General features: G+C 34.2%; 1 protein-coding gene and 1 long non-coding RNA gene across 4 annotated transcripts in view; both read right to left on the bottom strand.

The window, feature by feature from the left end:
* Positions 1-4,699: 4,699 nt before the first annotated feature.
* On the bottom strand, positions 4,700-5,141 carry LOC129725664 (uncharacterized). Its single transcript, XR_008728137.1, has 2 exons — positions 5,026-5,141; positions 4,700-4,919 (listed from the first exon to the last, which is right to left on the bottom strand). It is a non-coding gene; the product is annotated as an uncharacterized LOC129725664 (long non-coding RNA).
* Positions 5,142-13,805: 8,664 nt separating this feature from the next.
* Positions 13,806-22,777, bottom strand: part of LOC129725653 (1-phosphatidylinositol 4,5-bisphosphate phosphodiesterase gamma-1) — a 603,559-nt gene continuing 594,587 nt past the window's right edge. The window contains exons 12-13 of one of the 3 annotated variants that reach the window (XM_055681705.1): positions 14,132-14,245; positions 13,806-14,025 (exon numbers count right to left, since the gene is read on the bottom strand). In XM_055681705.1, coding sequence (XP_055537680.1) covers positions 14,017-14,025; positions 14,132-14,245 — 123 coding nt within the window. In that variant the 3' untranslated portion in view covers positions 13,806-14,016. Of the gene's footprint in view, positions 14,026-14,131; positions 14,246-22,777 lie in introns of those variants that run through there. The other 2 variants (XM_055681704.1, XM_055681706.1) reach the window with 2 other exon arrangements.

Genomic DNA, 22,777 nt, shown 5'->3' with positions numbered 1-22,777 from the left:
GTGTGTAGTCTGATACAGAAAAAGTATAGTCCGGAAAGTGAAAAAAAGTACAGGACAAAACTGTAGTCCGGGTGTGAATGCGCCGCGGAGACGAGTTCGACATTACATATGCTTTTACGCATGTCGTTTGACAAAAAGGTCCCCATCGCTCAGCTTAATTATGAGCCAACATAACGCGTAACATTGTGGTTGTGGTTTGTGAAATTCGGAATATGGTGCATTGTTGCTAGTCGAAGTCGAAATCTTATAATTCATTTTTTTTCGATTTTTCTAGTTTTTGAGCAGAGGTTTTTGTATACTATGTCCCAATAATTACTAGTTCGGCATTTTGTCAACAAACTTAAGATATATATTTTGGTCAATCTGCGTATCTGCATTTTCAAATTATTGGAGCTTTGGATGCATGAAACTTTGCCAATTTTTCTATTTGATAGGCAACACTCGCATCGACAGCTAATAGAGAATCGGCGTGAAATATCGTGCTCCCGAGCGTCTTCGTCGGTAGTCGTGGATTGAGCGGACGTGCACAATGCTTTGGTAAAACCCGTCTCCGGCCCGGGAGAGTTTTGCTCATATAAACGTTTTCGAAATGTAGTAACCCAACTTTATGATATGTTAGTTCGAATCGTCCACTTAGTGTGGTATACCCTTTTGCGTTTCACTAGGATGTACCACACTTACCTGTGCGTGACCCTAACAACACTCTTTAGTTTATTACTGCTTTAAATCGGTCTCAAATCAAAAAATCGCTTTTTAAGAACAGACGAACAGTATACAAGAAACGCCGTTAGTCGACCTGCTAAGCTCAAAGACAGATGTCCGGGTGACCGAATATCTAGAGACTTCGCGTCGATACCTTTCATGAGGTCGTATTTTCTACAGATTGGTTATAAACGTGTTATAATTTTTATATAAATAGGGTCACTCCACGAAGAAGTGATAGGAGTCGCGAGGCGTTAACGTGGACTCACCTCTCGTAGCTTTCGTAACATTGTGTAGTCAGCTGAGATCAATCAATGGGAGACACGTTACGGTAGTTGCATAATGACTACACAAACAGATGCTCAAATATTTGAGTCGGTCTTGATTGAGTCATAGGTCCGGTATTCTCGCGTGCACTTTATTTTTGCGGTGTTACTTCATCTAACATATTGATCGCGTTATGATTTCCGTAGAAGGTATAATGAACTCGTACGCGCGATATTTGTTATTATGAACCCGGTACTCGAACTCAGCGCATCGTTTACCAAAACGAAACCTCCTGCAAACCTTACCCTTCTCTCCAACATCCCAGTGATTTCTCGTGGAAGTGCAGAGGTGTTCTCGGCTTCCAATAAAGCGAGTATTACGTCAACATATTCCTATACACACTCCTTCTTTGACCTGCATTCGGATGCGGCCGGCGCTGGTATTGCCTTACATAAAGAATAAGATCTCCAGTTTTCACACATTGAGGATGCATGTTGGTCCCGAGCATCATCTGTTGGTTCTCTGTGTAATCACAGCTGATCTGGCAATAACGAAGTAGCAACCGCGGGCGGTCAATCATGCTCATGCTCATGCTCATGCTAAACCGCATCTACTCAAGAAGTTGAAGTTGGGAAATTAAGAAAATTTCGAAAAATCGATCGTCCGAAACAGAATGGCCATTTCATGTATTCCCATGTTAAACCACTTCATAGCCTCTTTATTATGACATTTTGTTTGAAAGAATCCGTTAAACAGAATTTCATTCAGAGATTTTTCGAAAATTGCTTCTCCTAAAAAATTGGCTCGATGGCACATAGACCACTCTGTTCCGCAACGGCTCATATGACACCAATTGTTTTTTAACGTGACCATGTGACATAAAGCTGTTTCTGCCAGAACATGCATGTTTGAGGTTTAATGTCACCATGCATGTTTGAGGTTTAATGTCAGGGCTTGGGGCATTATCTAATATCACGTAACTGCAAGGCGCAAGGGTACATACAGACGTTTGAAATTAAATGGTAAATTGGTAGGTAATATCTGAATACACGAGCTTCGAAATTTTCGCTTCATTGACATTAATATTTTATGTTTTTTTGAGGCAGCTTCAGCACAGTGCAATTGAAACTCCGCAACATTATAATTTTCAATTCAACGTTCAACAATTAATTGTAAATTCAAAGATTTGTAGGAATGCAATAGAGCCTATTTAACGTAACATGAACAGAAATCAATGATTTTTGAGGCGCAAAAACTACACGTTCATTTTACCGGCTAACAGAATCATTGCAGCATGAACAAATATGATCTAAGTGCATTTTAGAGAAAATTGAACAGATTGATTAGATCCGAGCAATGGAACATTAAATCATCGCATATGTTGTGTTTTTCTTGTTCTATGTTTCCGTTAAACTTTGCCTAAATAAGCCAGAAATTTTATAAACATTATCATGCATATAGAAATGCCCTTAAATAAAATCAAAGCCTCGTTGAGAGTATTCACATGCATGTCGAGTTTGCTCCTACAGTACTGCCGCTCATGGCAAGTCTGTCCCAAATGCATTTTTGTCAATTTTGCGTTTATTTATGGAATCAACTCCTTTTTAAATCTACTTTCGATAAAACAAATATTTTTGAATACTTCGTTCTGAGGAACTATGAAAAAAATAACAAGTCGGTTTGTCCCATAGCAAAAGTGATCGCAAGTCGGTCCCATTGCAAAAATCTTCGCAATTTAACCCCACAGCCAATAATAATTATGAAAAATGTGATATTCACCACAACTTATGGTCTTCAAGTTTGGAATTGGATGTACCAAGTGATATTCGATAGGAGGTTTGATTGAATTTTACGCGTTCTACATCGTGTGGCTCTAGCTAGTACAATGTTTTCTTCATAACAAAGTTTCCACCAGTAGCTTCGTTCAGCTGTTGTTTGTTGACAGTGAACGCTTTAGGTGTGTCACTGTATTGTTAGTTAAAGCATTCCTTAGTAAATGCTACTTTTCGTATTTTTTCCGTATTTTATGAAGAGACGTGGGCAAGAATTGTTCAATTATTATCGTGAATTTCGTTTTGAAGAATTTGTCAGTCATATCAAATACTTCGGTACGCTACTTAGCTCTAACAGCAAACATTTTCCCAAGCTATAGGTGTGCTTTCATATTTGCTTCCACTGCTACGTGGAACCTGTCCGCCGTCACGAACGCGTGACCGCTATCAGGAAAATTAAGAACAAGTTCCTACACCCAAACTGATTTCGAATTTATCAGTAGTATCAAATGTAAAAACAAAATCTACTTTTATTTTGAGTGGTGCAGTTGCTACATTGTGTTATGCTTCTCACAAAGAACTTGTTTAATGAAGCACGAGAGTAGGTCATTTATGAATTGACCAGCGATGGATTCATTCCAAACGCAAGCTTTAGCACCGCCATCGATTTGTAGTAGTTTGTTTTTCATCACTGGTCGTAGCTGGCTATGGGACTGACTTGCTATCATTCTGGCTACGTACCCTAAAAGTAATCGCATGTGAGTCCCAGCTTATGATTTTCTACAAATTTTAATCAAATTTCGGTGTGTATGTGAATTTTATGATGCAAAAGTGTTAGATTGTCATTGCAGTACTAAATTCTGTTGATGGTCTTGATTGAAAAAGCATTTGAGTGCAAAATTTCACCAAAAGTGTTACGATTTTCAATTGCTGTTTTCTCATCAGCACCAAAACGCAAATGGGACGGACTTGCTATGAGCGGCAGAGTAGTGCTACCACGCTATAGCTCTTTTGCACTAAATTGACTAAATTTGGCTTTCGAGCTACACCAAAACTACACCTTTTCTGTAGGGTAAACAGGTATAATACGCCTCCCCTAAGGAACATCGTCAATATTGTAGCTATGTTTATCACAAACAACAAATCTTTCATGCAGTTGGATACACTATTGAGTTGGTAATGCCCTGATATTATTTTGTTTTGTAATTACTGTTACACAAAAACGCCATAATTTTATTAAAAGAATATGACTAAATTGCAAGCTTTCCAATCTACCGGAGCGAAACGCCCCAGATGCAGTATAATATGCCCCATGCAGTAGCTTCATATATTTTTTATCTTTTCTTCACTAGATACAGCTGCTTAGATGTTCATTTGAGATATATAAGTACAAAAACCAGGTAATAAACTTTATACATTAGTGAAAAAACGTTACGGAAACGCTACAAGAAATTAGATCTGAAGCAGCTCAAATCAAAATTGATTTTTGTTTATTCTTTGCTGCTAGTGTCAGTTATCAAACTTGCACAGAAGGTTGGTCCTATGACCCGCTACGGATTCCCATTAGTCTCATGTCTTATTTTTTGTGTATTTCCGAATAAATGGACTGGGGCATTATGCCCCGGGGGTCGTTTTATACATATTTTTCCCCCTTCCACTGTAAAATGTGTAGTAGGCAGCGAGAGCGAAATTCACATTATAATCAATCATTAACAGGTGTTTGTTTACTCGACAACGACGCCTCGATAACGACGCGACAACAGCTTGTCTACCGCTCATATCCTGCAATTTTAGAAATGTAATGACGTTGTTTTTGGAGTATAAGGCGGGGAAACGCGCAAATACATTTTAATTTTTTTAAACTTTATTAGTTGATGATTGTTATTTTTATGGCTTATTAACTCGTCGGAGATCAAAACAAAACAAACACAAAATGAATCATATAAATTCGTTGACTCTATTTCAAGTGATGCACCTTTTTACAGATACCAACTGATTTTTATTTAATAGATATAGATTTTCTACACCAAATAGCTCGATCTGTTTGTTAAAAATAACATATTCAGGCACTTTTGAACAAATGTTAGTTGTGTTTTAGCTTGTTGCGTTTGAAGTCTACAAATAACTAATACTTCCAATTGTAACTCTTTACATACGCATAACACTTCCTCAGCCATTCTGCAAAAAAGGAAAGATTAGAATGAAAATTGTAAGCGTCAATGGAGCACTTAACAATAGGTACTAATATCAAAATTTCACTATGTGCTTTCAGAATTGAACTCACCTCTTCGCTACTAGAGCGAATAACAATATGTACTAGAAGTGTTGCCAATTCCAGCTCTTCACTAAATTTATTTCTTAAAGGAACGCTTCGAAAGCCAGTACGTATTGCGTTAACCTACGAATAAAAGAATATATATGTACTGTATATAATTTATGTTGTATATATATATATATATATATATATATATATATATATATATATATATATATATATATATATATATATATATATATATATATATATATATATATATATATATATATATATATATATATATATATATATATATATATATATATATATATATATATATATATATATATATATATATATATATATATATATATATATATATATATTATATATATATATATATATATATATATATATATATATATATATATATATATATATATATATATATATATATATACACATATATATGTATATATTAAGGCTGTGCGAGATTTCGAATGATTTCGTATAATTTCGCAAAACTCGAAATTTCCCGAAATTTCGCGAAATTTCGGTTTCGCGAAATTGCTGAAAAATTTCGTTGAATTTCGCTAAATTCCGCCTAAAATTTCGCGAAATTAAACTTCCAATTTCGACGATTACGAAATTTCGCGAAATTTCGGACCAAATTTCCGATGCACATTATTACATTTATTTGGTTTGTGCTCATTGCGACTATAAATTAAATTGAATATATCTCAACAGATATCTGGTATACTAAGTCAATCATAGAAGAATAAACTCTCAGCCGGTAATTTTTGTTTTTAAAGACAAAACCGTAACATCATGCGGTATTTTTTATTCGCGCAGAGCATAAAATTCATGTCATCACTGAAGTCATATTCGAGGAATATGAAGACGTCCAAATGCGCTACAAGGTATCTAGTAATTTGTTTGTAGGAATAAATGTTACGCATCTTTTACGTACATCAAAATGTGGTTATATTTGCAGCCCACAAGGTTAAAGAGGTAACTTTTAGTCTTTCGTTTAGGAGGGCATAGCAATTTCTGTCAAAACTAAAGCTCTGAAGCTCTATCTTACAGGCCAAATGTTCTATGCTACTCGACTTGTAAAAATTTTCAAGCGTTTTTTCGGATTTCTCTGTGTTAGAGGACTCCTCTTCGCACACCGTAGCGTATTTAAATGTGTTTTTTCAGATAGTTCATTGCTATCACTAGGCTGACGGGATATCATGCCTTATAGTGTGCAGACTTAGTGATCGATGTGTCAAGCAGAAAAAGTTGTAATTGCCTGAATTTTTAGTATTGTTTCAAAACACTCTGACTTCAAAGTCAGCATAGGTTTCAAAATTGCCAGGTACCTTATCATAAATATTTTAAACGTGTTACCAAAAAGTATACTTTATCAATGAATGAATAAAAAGTACATGGTTCGCTCTCGTTGAACACATAACTGAGAAATGTTACTCTTGTTTTATGGGACACAAAATTTTACAATGTCAAAAACAAGTTCAGATTATAGCATAAAAGTGATTCTGACTTTGCACTTGACGAATATACGAGGTAGAAGAAAAGAGAGGTTAGAAAGAACGAGAAATAAGAGAACGAAGATGATTACGAATAACTTAATTGAGTAAAGAGAAAACTATTTGTTTGTTGCATTACAACATTCCATCCTAACTGTTGATTGGTTAAAAGAAAAATAATTTTTGGTTTGTTTCAAAGAGGCCGTTCCCAAACCACGTAGTCATATATAGGGAGACGGGGGGGTTATCAAAAGACCACGAAAAATCACGTGGGGGGTGTGGGGGTTAACGAATAGACCACGTAGTCTTTTTTCTGACTTATAATTTTTTATTGCCACTAAGTCAAGACGAAGCTTTCGCAATTTTTTAATTAATAAATTTATTTGACACGACTAATTAATAAGTGTCACGGAAAGTTTGAGAGTTGTCAGCAATTAACTGTAATCAAATTTTTGAAACATATTTCAAATTTATCCGAACGAAGAAATATTTTTTTGTTTTAAACAGGCTTTGCCTTATATGGCATTTACTTCTTTAGAATAATAGTTCTATTTTGCTTTGCGTCAGGATTTATGTTATTTTTCCTGGAAGTATATTTCAATACTCAACGACCGGTAAAACAAATCAACGTTTTGGTCTTAAAAACAATATATAAGACCTGGATGTTCGTGAACTGAAGGAAGAAAGAAAGATGTTTATATTTTGTTCGACATTCAAAAACTTTGTAATTTATTAAAAAAAAACTAAGTTACAAATCCGATATCCGAAAATCACTAAAAGTAAGGTTTCACTTATTATCAACTAAATATTTTTCTAGATGATTTCTAGATGAGTATACAATTTACCATAACTATAAGCGATAGTTATAGGCTAGCCACTTTCAAATGCATTTTAAACTATTAAAAGTTGGTATTTAATCTAAGATGAATTTTTATTTTTGAAAAATCGAGTTGAAGCTCAAGATGTAACTATGACACTATCGACAATTCGATGCAGATGACCAGCGCTGATTTAAAACTAAATTAATTATTTAAACTACGATAAATCCTTCGTTCAGTAGATCGTGGATTGATTGCTTACTCGAAAACGACTCTGAATCTCGCTTCTTATACGGATCCACTGCACAGCTGTTTTATCCAATATCTAAAGACTTTTTCTCCATTATTTGATTATTTTCGAAAAACGATTTAATATTATTTTTAAATTTCATAACTTGAATAATAGTTCATTTTCTCAATTGTTTGATGTTTCATATGTTATATTCAAACTAAACTTACAAAATAACTGAAAATGAAAGTGATTGAAAAAAAAAAGGAAAAAAAAACCATTGCTCATGAAAAAATACTGGATTGCTCAAAAAAATATTCACACAAGCAACATTCATGCAACATGCAACATTCACACATTTGTCTCTGCAATTTGTTATTAACAATAGCAAAGCTTGGAATGACGAAGTACTGTCCTCTTTTAATCTTTGATGGGTAGTTCAAATCCCTCTCTAATACTTCGATATAACTTCACACATGATAAATGACGCGCATGAAACATCTGACATTTGCGTTCCATCACAGAAACCTTTTATAGTGTTGCGAAACAACATAACAATCCTCATTCCATCACCACCACCTTTGTCTACTTCCCAAGTAACACACAAAACATGTTAGAAAAGACTTCACAATGACAGTAGTCATATAAGAGTACTATAAACGCAATTGAAAACTTGTGTTGTTATATTGTTATTCTCGAGATGTTCTTTTATAGCATAATTGTATTATATAGATTATTGAATATAAACTACCGCTGCTCGTCTGTAACTTGTGTTTATGATGTTATCAAAACTGCACAGAAAACAACTTAAAATACAACATTTGTGAGAAGTTATTTTTCATCAGTGATTCAACCACATTTCGAAAACAAGCTCGGTTTTTCCTGGTTTTGGAGATGTTTTTCAACAGCATGGGTTAAGCGAACAATAACTATTACATGAATGGCACTTGTTTTCTAAATGTCTACCAGATGTTTACACTATTAGAAAAACTGTGTTTGAATTGCCCAGCCGGAGCAGCCGCACCAATTCAATATTACACGCTTAATAACGATACTACGTACCTGCAAAGTGCTTTGCTTGGTCTTAGTATTCAGCAGCCAACGCTAAATTGCTTGATCAAATTGTTATTGAAATTATTTAAACGATTTCAATAAAACTATTCGAGGTGGGTCAAAATGTGCCATGAAAAGATAAACAAAACGCTTGCAGTGCAACCAATATCATTTCACTTTATGTTACCATATATCTAACAATGTTTTCTAGCTTAACAATACATTAACAATACATTTGCGCATGCGCTGGGTAAATGTTGTCATGGCAACGCATTTGCGCATGCGTTTTGTTATAACGAATTCTGACCCACGAATGCGCAAATTTCTTTATTGCACTGAGTCAGTGCAGATCTACCCAAGAAAAAAAACGACATTGCGATTTACTACGCATGTAAGAAAGAGATGCCAGATAATTGTTTACGAACTAAGCCCATGCGGTGGTGGGGTAAATTGCAATGCAAAATCTGTTTTCCACTGATTGACAAATAGAAAACGGTATCCAATGAATGGCGCATGATTTTTTTTTCAGAAGTAACAAACAATGTTTCACCATGAAATTTGACGCGTACGTAGAACTTTGTATTACAAATATCGAAAGGATGATCTAATATTGTTTCTTATTTTTCGGTGATTATTCGAAACGCCATAATCACTATTTTTTTCTTGTTCCTACTATAAATCAGCGCCGTTCGGCAAATTTTTCACTTTGAAGTTTTATGCTTGCGTCAACGATGTTTTGATTAGTTAGCAATTACAACTTGAAAATAACCTGGAGATGTATTTTGCAGCTTCAGTCTAACAAGTTGGCTTGCTTTCATGGAGTTATATAATACTTCATATAGCACCAGTACTTGTTATAGTAGCCTTCAATTTTTGCGCTTTTCTGGTGATAGAGATGTCATGGAAAAGGTAATGTCAACTAAAATCTATAATTGAAGGTTGCATTAGAGAAGTTATCCCAACTGTTCTATAACAACGTGTGTTACTTGGGTTCTTTGTTTTCGTCTTCTTCTACATAAGTAAACAAATACTATTTGATAAAAAATTAAAAAAGTTGGCTTACTGTAGCGCATTTGCAGGATAGTAGATGAACCTATGTTTAATTTTAAAAAAATTTAAAAATTTAAGGTCGATATACCAAAATATCTTAAATCAAAACTGTTGATCAGATTTTACATAATGTTCAAAAATAATGGCCAATAGCTTAACCCGATCCCGGCGGAGAGAAATCAGTTATTACCTCAAAAAAATGAAAAAAAAAACTCTTATTACTCATCAAATATAAACATAATTAACACAAACTGTATTGCAAATTAAAGATCAATCTGTACCTTACTGAATAATTTCATCGTGAAAATTTTCAAGTATAATTGTTGAACTTGAATCAAAGTTTGAATGTCACTCGTCGGGAATGGGTTTATCTTATACTCTAAGTTTTTTTGAAACAGCTAAAATTTTCACGTATCAGCAAAATAATTATCCCTTTCTCCGTACATCTTGAACGTCGTAGTACACTTGAAGAATTAATTTGGGGTACAATATGTGCAGCATGTCATGTGAAGGTTAAATGTCTTTGCTATTTTTAAAAATATCGAAAAAAAATTATATTGCTCTATCTTTAAGTACAACTTCTTGAGAACATTTTTGTAAATTTTGTTAGAGCCTTGAGTAATAGGAAGAAAGTTAGATAGATTTCAAGTGCGGCTCGTCACGGCGCTATAAGCTAAACTTGAAACTCGATATGTTGTTTGCATAAAATGGCTTTGCCGAGTTACAGCCGGTTATCTACAATTTTTTTTTATAAATGTTAACGTCTTCGGTCGTAATTGATTTTCTAATAAACAAACAACTTTATGCACTCGAATAACTGTACTATTGAAAAATTACAATTTCAATCATATAAAAATTGCTACACAATTGAAAAAAATCCAAACTGCTTATTCTCTCGAGCAAAAAGGTTTATAATCCCCATCATGTTCGTGACATTTTCATAGTCTATCATCAATGAATTACAACATGTACTGCCTTATTCCATCACTCGACAACCTAATTTTGATGTCAATTCCATGACATTACAGAACTTATTGGACATGTAACTATAAAATAACGTTCATAATCGACCTACAGTGGTTTGGTTAACTTTAGATTTCATTTACATGCTTGATATCTTTGATACTATGTCTTTCTTACATCTTAAAATTGCCTTCCGTCCTTTATTACGTTTTTGGCGGTTTTTGTCGATGCACCTGAATCAGAGCCTATAGCCATGTGCTAATTTAACACGTGTGCCGAATATTAGTTTTAGACGCAATTAGCTTTGATTTCCTTACGACTGGCTTCATACCAGGCGAGAGGAGGTGAGTGGAGGACTAAAAGCAAAGGTAACTTGTAGTCAGAACAGGAGTGTTTGCGTTGCTACCCACAAAAAAAAAAAACAAACTTTAGTGTACCTCAGCTTCAGAGTTTGCTTGGGAAAAAGGCAATTTGAGTAACTTTCGTTTGTCGTGCGCGTGACTGAAAGACAAGCAAACTATATATATTCCGATATTTTTCTAGATGATTTCTAGATGAGTATACAATTTACCATAACTATAAGCGAAAATTTTATCGTAGATGATCAAACTACTTAAACAAATTTTATTTATTTTGATACTCAACAACAAATTAAAAATCATTTTGAATATACTCAACAGAAAAACATATTTTAAAATACTTTCAGGTAAGGAAATTATTATATTTGTTAAAGACAATGAAATATTATCAAAAATTAAACAACTATATCTATTTGTTATTTTGGTTGTGAGAAAATGATAATACTGAAAATTCTATTTACAATTTGCGCAATAACTAATAATCAGTTTTCTTGAACCTTAATTTTTTTAATAAATTTTTCATACTTTATTGTACATATATTTGCAGAATAAGATCACAAAACAAAAGACCACGAAAGACCACGGGGGAGTAGGGGGGTATAAAAGGGATCAAAATATGACCACGTACTTTAGGAATGGTCCCAAATGCATTTTATTATTTTTGGTCTCGCAGAAACTCACAGGGCATATTTTTTTAGGACAAAATTATTTTCTACAACCTTACCAGAGACACTAGTTATGCCAGTCAAACAAACCGATTTAGCTGGAAAAATAATTTTAATCTCGGATTGGACACTCTGTGGGTAATTAAAGTATTTTTATAATCAAAACAGTTGGTTTGATTGGCATAGTGCCTTTGGCAAAGTTGTAGATAACAATATTGTCCCTTCAAAAATAAACATGTTGTAAATTTTTTTTTAAATATAACTTTTTTTTGACTCCTTCATCGCTTCGGTAATTTTTTTGTAATTTTTATACAAAAAAAAAAAGATTTTTGAAAAATAAGCTTTAATTTTAATGTTTCTTTTACATTAAAAAATGAATTTTTTAGAGTTTTTTTATCGGAAAGATAAAATTACTGTCTAAAACTTTTCCAGAGACGTCACACTGATCAAAAAACTTTTGGCTCTGGAAATATTTATAATCACAATAACCCTCCCAAAATAGCATTTTCAATAGCTTCTCAGCCTATAGAAACGTTTATGCGAAGTTTAGGCCAAATCTAAAATGTCGAAAAATATTGAAACTGGGACATTTTTGTGGAACTGCTCAGTTAAAAAGTTATTTCAAGTTATATTAAAAAATGTGCAAAAATATTGAAAACTTCAAAGTTTACAGAATAGTTAACTTAAATTTTGTTTTCCTCGAATTGATAAAGATGTCACTTAGTCTAGTCTGACTAAACAGTGTTAAAAAAAATTCAATAACACTGGTCGACAAAAGCGACAAAAAAGTTGCCCTCCAAAGGTTTTACAGCTTTTAACCATTCCTGTGAATTTTGCTGCTTTTAGAATGCAGAAATACATCAGAAGGCCGCCGAGGAATTGCTTATCGGATTCGTCGCTTTTACGTTTGCATAGGGCCCATCTCTCATGTTTTCCAGTTCGAGCTCTAGGACAAAACTTGGATTTTGAATGATGAAAGTGCTATGAAAGAAGGATTACTATTTTAAACATAGTTGCATTCAAACCAAAAGAATCAGTTCAGAAGTTTATTAAATTATTATTCACAAAGACATTTCGAGTTTGACCTTTATATCATTTGTATCTATCGAGGTGCTATAACCTGCAATATAATCTGTATAAATGAATGCATCAAGATTTTAGTTTTTAACATTTTTGATTTTCTCGTCATTATCAGTTTATCGATATCTGAATACCTACGGTACTCTTCGTACTTCGTTAGCGTACGCTCCAACGTTACAAATCATTGTAATGCTATGTTTCAGAAACATTTATTTTATTTTTAGAAATTTCGCGAAATTTCGCGAAATTTAGAGCCCAATATCGTTTCGTCTCGAGAACTCGAAATCCACCTTGATTTCGTTTCGACTAATTTGGCGAAATCGAAATTAAGGGTTAATTTCGTTTCGTTTCGTTTCGACACCAGAAAAGCCAGTTTCGCACACCCCTAGTATATATATATATATATATATATATATATATATATATATATATATATATATATATATATATATATATATATATATATATATATATATATATATATATATATATATATATATATATATCACGTTTGTTGGTATTCATTGTTTGTTGGTATTCATTCCTCAGTCAAAGTTCACATTCGTTTATATGTTGTCAAAGTTGAAATTCATTATCATCACCACGGAAATGAGAACGAATATCAGTGTCAGTAACTTGTACTGAATATTTGTATTACGTTGAGCTCAGATGCAATATTCAATATTAAATTTCTGGGATTCGACATGGACTGGGGCATTATGCCCCGGGGGTCGTTTTATACATATTTTTCCCCCTTCCACTGTAAAATGTGTAGTAGGCAGCGAGAGCGAAATTCACATTATAATCAATCATTAACAGGTGTTTGTTTACTCGACAACGACGCCTCGATAACGACGCGACAACAGCTTGTCTACCGCTCATATCCTGCAATTTTAGAAATGTAATGACGTTGTTTTTGGAGTATAAGGCGGGGAAACGCGCAAATACATTTTAATTTTTTTAAACTTTATTAGTTGATGATTGTTATTTTTATGGCTTATTAACTCGTCGGAGATCAAAACAAAACAAACACAAAATGAATCATATAAATTCGTTGACTCTATTTCAAGTGATGCACCTTTTTACAGATACCAACTGATTTTTATTTAATAGATATAGATTTTCTACACCAAATAGCTCGATCTGTTTGTTAAAAATAACATATTCAGGCACTTTTGAACAAATGTTAGTTGTGTTTTAGCTTGTTGCGTTTGAAGTCTACAAATAACTAATACTTCCAATTGTAACTCTTTACATACGCATAACACTTCCTCAGCCATTCTGCAAAAAAGGAAAGATTAGAATGAAAATTGTAAGCGTCAATGGAGCACTTAACAATAGGTACTAATATCAAAATTTCACTATGTGCTTTCAGAATTGAACTCACCTCTTCGTTACTAGAGCGAATAACAATATGTACTAGAAGTGTTGCCAATTCCAGCTCTTCACTAAATTTATTTCTTAAAGGAACGCTTCGAAAGCCAGTACGTATTGCGTTAACCTACGCATAAAAGAATATATATGTACTGTATATAATTTATGTTGTATATATATATATATATATATATATATATATATATATATATATATATATATATATATATATATATATATATATATATATATATATATATATATATATATATATATATATATATATATATATATATATATATATATATATATATATATATATATATATATATATATATATATATATATATATATATATATATATATATATATATATATATATATATATATATATATATATATATTTATATATATATATATATATACACACATATATATACACATATATATGTATATATATATATATATATATATATATATATATATATATATATATATATATATATATATATATATATATATATATATCACGTTTGTTGGTATTCATTGTTTGTTGGTATTCATTCCTCAGTCAAAGTTCACATTCGTTTATATGTTGTCAAAGTTGAAATTCATTATCATCACCACGGAAATGAGAACGAATATCAGTGTCAGTAACTTGTACTGAATATTTGTATTACGTTGAGCTCAGATGCAATATTCAATATTAAATTTCTGGGATTCGACAAGCTACCGACTGACCTAGACCAGTTCATACGTAATTACAGCAGCCATCATAGCATATAATTCATTAAATTTATTTAAGTTATAACGTTTAATACGTTTATTCTAATAAATGATATTTCTCATAAATAAGTTCAATCATAATCACAAACTTATTATTTGAATTCATGAACAATTGATCGGCTAAAGCGACCTGTCTATTGGTGATGATTCTTAGTTTCTTCTGTGTAATTTCATCACCTTTGAATAAACCATGCTCATACGCTTCAGAAGAATGACTAGTACGGATATGCCGGATGATATTCCCGACGTCCAAAACGACTTAGGAATGTTTGCATTCGCTCCCAACATTAATTTGACATCGCCCACGTGCAATCAGCGGTAAAGCAACTTCCTGTAGCGTACGCTTCCCTAAAAGAAGATTTTTTATGTTGAAGCACTTTTTACAACGTTGAAAACATATGGACGATAACCATACCTGCACAAAGCTTTCTAGTTTTGATAATATCGTTATTACGAGAAGAGCTTCCAGTTGGTATTGCTATCCATTTCAGATTATTTTCGAAATAAAAAAAATGTAACTGCACTTCAAAAAATATCAGTACCTCAAATCGAAATTGATTTTTTTTGATCCGAATATCTTCTGTTTCGTTCTTGTTGGGTATTATATTCATTTTGAGACGTCAAGTAACGATGAACACTTTTGTTTACATCGCATATCGGATAGTGAAACCGATTGTCATGGTAATATGTATCACCTACACGACGAAAAAGCATAGTTTCAATGTTGTGAAACTCATTTGATAATTTTAACCACTGTATATATATATATATATATATATATATATATATATATATATATATATATATATATTATATATATATATATATATATATATATATATATATATATATATATATATATATATATATATATATATATATATATATATACATATATATATATATATATATATATATATATATATATATATATATATATATATATATATATATATATATATATATATATATATATATATATATATATATATATATATATATATATATATATATATATATATATATATATATATATATATATATATATATATATATATATATATATATATATATATATATATATATATATATATATATATATATAAACTTCGTCCCGCTCATTTTTGTTTAATCAAATAATTTTGAACATTCCAAATTCATTGATTCCTTGTGATGTGTTTATATTCTGCAAATGCACGACGAATCAGCCAAAAGATATGATCAAAGTCAAAAGACAAATCGTTTGAAATGGTTGCTTCTATCGAAATGACAACATCCTCGACTTTTGGTTTCTGTACATTACCTTTATTCTGAATGTATTCATATTTGGTGTTATTCGGTCATTTTCATCTGTTTTTCTGGCATCAATCTGACACCGGAAACATTCTTATTGGGTAGTATTCAGTAGTTTTGATTGTTTTTTCAGAAACTGATAGTGGCCATCTTTAAATTCAAAATGGTGTCTATGCATCATCTCGATTACGAAAATATCCATATTGAGTATTATTCGGTCATTTTCGGCTGTCTCTTGCAAATTAAAATGGTGCCCGAGGTCAATTTTTACTTTATTGCAACATTCTGGTTCCGGATATTTTCATATTGGATGGTATTTGGTTATTTTGAGCTGTTTGCACAAACCGGAAGGCGCCATTATGGACTTCAAAATGGCATGTGAAATCAATTTCTGACCTCTGGGCGTCATTCTGGTTCAGGAAACATTCATATTCAATGGTATTTGGTCATTTTCGGCTGTTTGCCAGACACCGAAAGTCGCCATCTTTGAATTCAAAAAGGTGTCTGTGATCGATTTATAGCTCCTGTGCATCATTTTGGTTGGGATTGAATCTCCAAAGATGTATTTGAATATCTTGACTACAGCGTCCATGCCATCCTCTTTCAACATCACTGATTCGATATTGGATGAGCTAGGTTTGGTAAACGGTATTAGCAGTACACCTGTACTAGTTGCCATATCCCTACCTCCTTGTGGTACCGACTAGAATACGAGCAACCAAGGGAAGATCGGTGAACCGGTGGGAACTTGGTCGTATGCTGACAGTGAAGGAGTAGTTGTTCTCGTTGGAGAGCAGGTTGTCTTTGCTTCTGTTCCCCAGGATAGGACAGCGACTGGTTCGAAGCGAACGGTTAAACTTCAAAATGCGGTGTTGCGCCAGCTAAAGCAGCATGCTAAAATGCGCTCTAGGAGCTTTGCCGGAAAGAAGAGAAGGTACGGCGGACTTGTGGCCGCAGGGCACATTACTACCAGCAAAAAGTTATGGCCGCAGGGCACATTACTACCAGAGCGGCGGCACAATCAAAGAGCTGGGTACCGGCTTTATAGTGCTGGGCAGGATGTACAGTCGTGCGATCGAGTGGCAGACGATCAGCGACAGGTTGTGTTTGTTAAGAATGAAAGGCCGGTTCTACAACTACACTACCCTCAATGTGCACTGCTCTCACGAAGGACGACCCGATGTAGAGGAAGAAACGTTCTACACACAGCTGCTAGCTGCTTGCGTTTGCGTACAGACATCAAGATCGTCATCGAGAACATGACGCTTAAATCGGTAGGGAAGACATATATAAGCCAGTGATCGGCCGCACAGCCTGCACACCGTGACGAAGGACAACGGCCAGCGATGCGTAAACTTCGCAGCTTTCCGTAGACTGGCAATCCGCAGTATCTTATTTCCCCAGAGGGACAACCACAAAACCACCTGGAGATATTGGCTCGGACATGACCACTTCGATCGAGTGTATTGAGACGAAGCAAAAAGTTGACGATGTACCTGATACGACCGGTAGTACTCTATGGAATCGATACAACGACGCTTCTGGCGGAGGGCCTTAACGATGCACACCTGGCGAAAGTCAATAGGTTGCGGTGGGCCGGTCACGTCGTAAAGATGCCGGACACCAACCCTGTGAAATCACTTCTCCAGGGTTGTTACAGAAATCTTGATTTTGAGTCCGCAAAAACCGCGCCACGGGGTTGAAGATCCGCGCCGTGAGAACTAAATCCGAGCCGAAAAAAACTATTAAAAATTATTGATTTAAGCATGGTTTCTACAAGCATCGTAGCGCCTTACAGTCCTCAGAAGAGTTTTTCCTGCTAATATCATTCATCGATGAGCAAACTGGACATTTCTAGAGAATAAGTTTAGAAAAGTGGATTATTCCATAGAATTCGTATGGAAACTGAACCTTGTAGCTGACTTTAATTTTTTGTCCCACGCTAATGTATAGCTCATTTGTGTTGAGTCTGAAACGCAGGACATTTGAATTTTGTCTTTCGTCAACAACTTTTGAACATGAACTTTAGAAACTAAAGTTCATCGTAAGTCAAAACCCTTACTGTGCCAATGTTAGGAATAATGCTGAAAAAAATTCTTTAACAACCCTATTTATAAATGCAAAATGTTCGTATCACTGATTTTTTCTCTCCTTTCCTTTTTTTAGAGAAGTATGATTATAACAAGTAACGCACCAGTAAGATATAAAATTGATGTTTGAAGAGAGAATTGAATGACGAGATTTAAAAAATGTGGACTAAGAGGTTTGATACATACTTTAAAATCTAACTCGTTAATCCAGTACATTGCCGGGAACATTCAATAAGTAGTTAATAATGCAATTCATATAAAGTTTTGCTAAAAATAACAGTTCAAAACATTTTTATAAGTAAGCTCCATACAAAATTCTAAAAAAATGTTACCAGAGATGCCAATGTTTCAATTTAAACTAGATTCTTCAAATTTTTCTCGAGTGAAACAGTCGAATCACAAAATCATCCAGTTTTTGTATATTTTGCAGTTTTATCCACATTTTTTATCAGCTCAAGTTCCCATTGTTTCTGTCTATTTTTAAAATATTTTTAAGGGGTAATATCTACCAACAAATTTTTTTCTTGTCATTTTTTGATATGGGCTTAAATCATGCTAAAACTATCATAGAATCAAAATCTACATCGCCCAAGTACTGATCTAAACTCAAAATTCATTTAAATCAATTTTTATCGAACAACTTTTATGCTCCAAAATCACATTTTTCGATAATTTTGGCGATGCTCGTTTTTCGAGGTTTTGTTAACTAGCAGAAGTTACCTTTAATCGTTATCGTTAGAGACAGTGGTAATTCGCGGCAAAAAAGTTGAAAATTCGCGGGTGGTAAAATAGAAAATATATAGAATTCGCGGTAATTTCGCGGCAACCTTTTCTTTAGAAAGCGCCAAATGAAGTGCTTTTTTGGGTAAAAACAATAAAAAGACTGTTTTAGTCAATTTAATGTAGGGTAATTTAACCGTACGATTCATGATTTCTTTGCAGAACGGCAACGGACTACTGCCAAATTATCTTCAATCATATTTTGGTGTCGGTATGCACGTATTATTCATGTTATTCTGATTCACGCTGCATTCCGCATCTACCGAGTTTCCGGGAATCTATAGATATTTATTTACCAACCGGAAAACCTTAAGAAACCGTCCGCATTTCGAATAATTACCAAAATTATAATATCAATCTCACTGTTGCCTATTTTTAAATATGCAAAAATGTTTGCTACTTGAACTAAACTGCCGTGATATGACAAAGTGACGTAAGTGCCATTTTTTCGAAAATGAGTTTTTCATGCCAATTTGTTCATTTTTCAAAGACCTTTCTTTTGATATCTTCCTTTTTCGTTTTTACTTATTCGTACGCTGCATAAAATCAAAAAAAAAAAACAAAGCGACGTAGGCACCATTTCAATACAAAAGTGCAAAGAAATGCAATCGTTTTTGGGCCGTACTGAAAAACTGATCACTTGGATCTACGTCACAATGACATCTCACGGCAGTAAATTGGTACATCTTTCAACTTCGATTTTGCACACTCTGGAACTCTATCATGCTGGTCTCCAATCACCAAAATCTTTGCCCGAAGAGGATCTAGCAACCAAACCATTCGAAAACAATTCAACCCAGGCTGACAAAATCTCGTTGTAAGAGAGCAGTAATACATCTTTATTGGTTGCGTAGGAAAAGGCCTCCCGTTGCCATAGAGGTGCCCATTAATCTTTAGATTTGTCCGTTTTGTTGTTTTTCGTGGCATTTCGCGGATTTTTGGTAATTTCGCGGCCGATGCTGGATTCCGCGGAATTCGCGGCTTCCGCGAAATCGCGATTTACCACTGTCCCTAGTTATCGTGTTTCAAATTTGAAGTATAGTGGTCGCGGCATCAAGTTTGGATCGTTATAGCGTCTCTACAGCACGTATTTACTCACAATTTCCCTTTGTTACGTCGATCAGCCGTTCTCGTTGTGTCATTCTTTGTTTGAGTTTTTCTATACTTTTTCACTGTGAGGTATATTCAAAAGTACTTAAATATGAGTGGAAAGTTTGAGTTTTGCGTGGGATTGAACGCCAACCTAGCCAAAGTCGCTAAGCATCGCATGTCTGATATCGCGAACGAGGCTAAGCGCAGCCTAAAGCCTGTATCAGACTAACCGTTGCAGCGATCAACCGCTACCGTTCCGTTCTTTTTCGACCAATCAAAACACAGCGGTCGACCGTCGCTTGTTGTTTATGCAAAAAATAGAATCTTTTCTATTTTTGCCGCCGACGTTCCCAACGGTTGCCGGCTGCTGTCATTGACATGGCGAAGGCAAACGAATCTCTTCACACCTACACAAGATCACATATAGAGACTTGACAAATGGAAATGTGTGCTGCTCTTTTTGGCACACACGACAGCCAGTCAAAACATTGATAGCACCGGCAACGCTGGTTGGCGATATCAATTTTCGACCAACGCACACTGGCAAAAATAAATCCAAATTCCCACATTGGTCAACAAATTGATTGACGATGGTTTCATTTTGGGCAGGGCACGGGAAATGGTCTTTTTCGCCTCTTTTCACCCTATTTTTGCGTATTTTTGGAAATATAGACCATTTCCCGCGCCCTGCACAGAATGAAAATATCAACCATCGATTTATTGGCCAATTTTACATAAGAAATGCTATATTTAAGGTATCCAGCCCAGCGGCTTTTAATTAGTGGGAATTTGGATTTATTTTTGCCAGTGTGCGTTGGTCGAGATTTTACATCGCCAGCCAGCGTTGCCGGTGCTATCAATGTTTTGACTGGCTGTCGTGTGTGCCAAAAAGAGAAGCACACATTTTCATTTGTCAAGTCTCTATATGTGATCTTGTGTAGGTGTGAAGAGATTCGTTTGCCTTCACCATGTCAATGACAGCAGCCGACAACCGTTGGGAACGGTCGGCGGCAAAACTAGAAAAGATTCTATTTTTTGCAACAACAACAAGCGACGGTCGACCGCTGTGTTCTGATTGGTCGAAAAAGAACGGAACGGTAGCGGTTGACCGCTGCAACGGTTAGTCTGATACAGGCTTAACATCAGATAACAAAAAGAAAGAAGAGGAAAATAAAGCCCAGGAAGGACAATTTTACGGCCCAGGGATAGCTGACTGAAGGTAGAAAAAATATTAGGGGCTTTATTATTGCGATTCTAAAGATTTATAGCGTATTGAAACTTTGAACGCGTTTTTCTCAAAACCATGTCTCAAATCGGCGAGCAGTAGAACTGAAAAAGTTTACACCCGATCACATCTGTTCAACTAGGGAACCAAAAACGAAACAAAATCTGTTTATTTTAAGTATCGACATCTAGCGGTGGAGAGAACGCATTTTACACTCAAAATTTCATTTCACTTATACCATTCATCAGGTATCATCGTCGTGAAGAATTATATCTGTTTCTCTTGTTTTCATACAAAACCTAAAAGCGAAAAGACTGTGCGAACTCTCGCCGCACTTTCGTCGAGAGAATTCTTTATTCTCGGTACTGGTATAGAGAGAGTGCCTTTTCATGATAATCGTACAGTACCACCCGCATACGTGCATCGTTTTTATGAACATTTCTTCAAAATGAATTTCATTGTTGCCCGAGTTGAAAACCGAATATATTGACTAATGACAATCTTTTTTTTACATACCTAATGTCGCAAGCATTACTCTGATATGCATTACTCGCAATGTTAGGTCTAATAAACGGTACGAGAAAATTTTTTTTGCCGTTAGTCGAGAAATTCGGATTCCAACTCCAACGAAAATATTTAAATAATTCAACTAACTGGTTAAAATGGCTTCAACAGTCGTGGGGTATACGCTCTAAGACAATTTGTTAAGCAATGTTAGAATGGTTGAGAAATTCTCAGTTTAATTTTTTCTATTCATGTTGAGTGTGAATGGTTACTGAATTTCTGCTTAAAAAATCTCTTGTATGCGGTCCTGTCTTAACTTGATTTTGATTGATTCAAGATCACCTTTTTATTTGGTCATTGAAGCAATTAATAGATGTTTGTTGCATGCTCAAACTATCGGAGCGAACTGTTTCAACGATCCACTGTAAAATCAATGTGGGATGGAATAGCGAAAAACGAATGCAAAAGCGTGGGCTAGGATTTGCAGCAGAGTTTTGTTCGAAGTTGCATATCTGTTCTGTGATACGATTGACTTGAAATTTTAACTGTAGCTTCTTCATTAGATTATCTAGTGAAGTACACACGATTTTGGTGATTGATTAACAACAACAAAAGTTACAAACAATAAAAGTCGATTTTTTTTGTCTAAAAAGAATTTTTTTTCAAACCGTTGCCATTTTGCGAAGAAAAATTCTTAAAATATGATAATGTGTACTTCACTAGCGACAGTTATGTAGATAATGAAAAAAAAATTGTTTTGGTTATAGGTGGCGTTGGGCACGACTTCTACTGCTCGCCGCGGAAGAACTTTTAAAAAAAGCGTTTCACGGCAATCGCTGCACAAAAATAGCAATAAATTTTTTTCTATTCTCCAAGAGTTGCTTAATTC

The sequence above is a fragment of the Wyeomyia smithii genome, chromosome 2 (assembly GCF_029784165.1).
Source record: "Wyeomyia smithii strain HCP4-BCI-WySm-NY-G18 chromosome 2, ASM2978416v1, whole genome shotgun sequence".
In the NCBI taxonomy this organism is placed as follows: Eukaryota; Metazoa; Arthropoda; class Insecta; order Diptera; family Culicidae; genus Wyeomyia; species Wyeomyia smithii.
The sequence above is the reverse complement of the archived record's forward strand: the minus strand, read 5'-3'. Positions and strand labels throughout refer to the sequence as shown.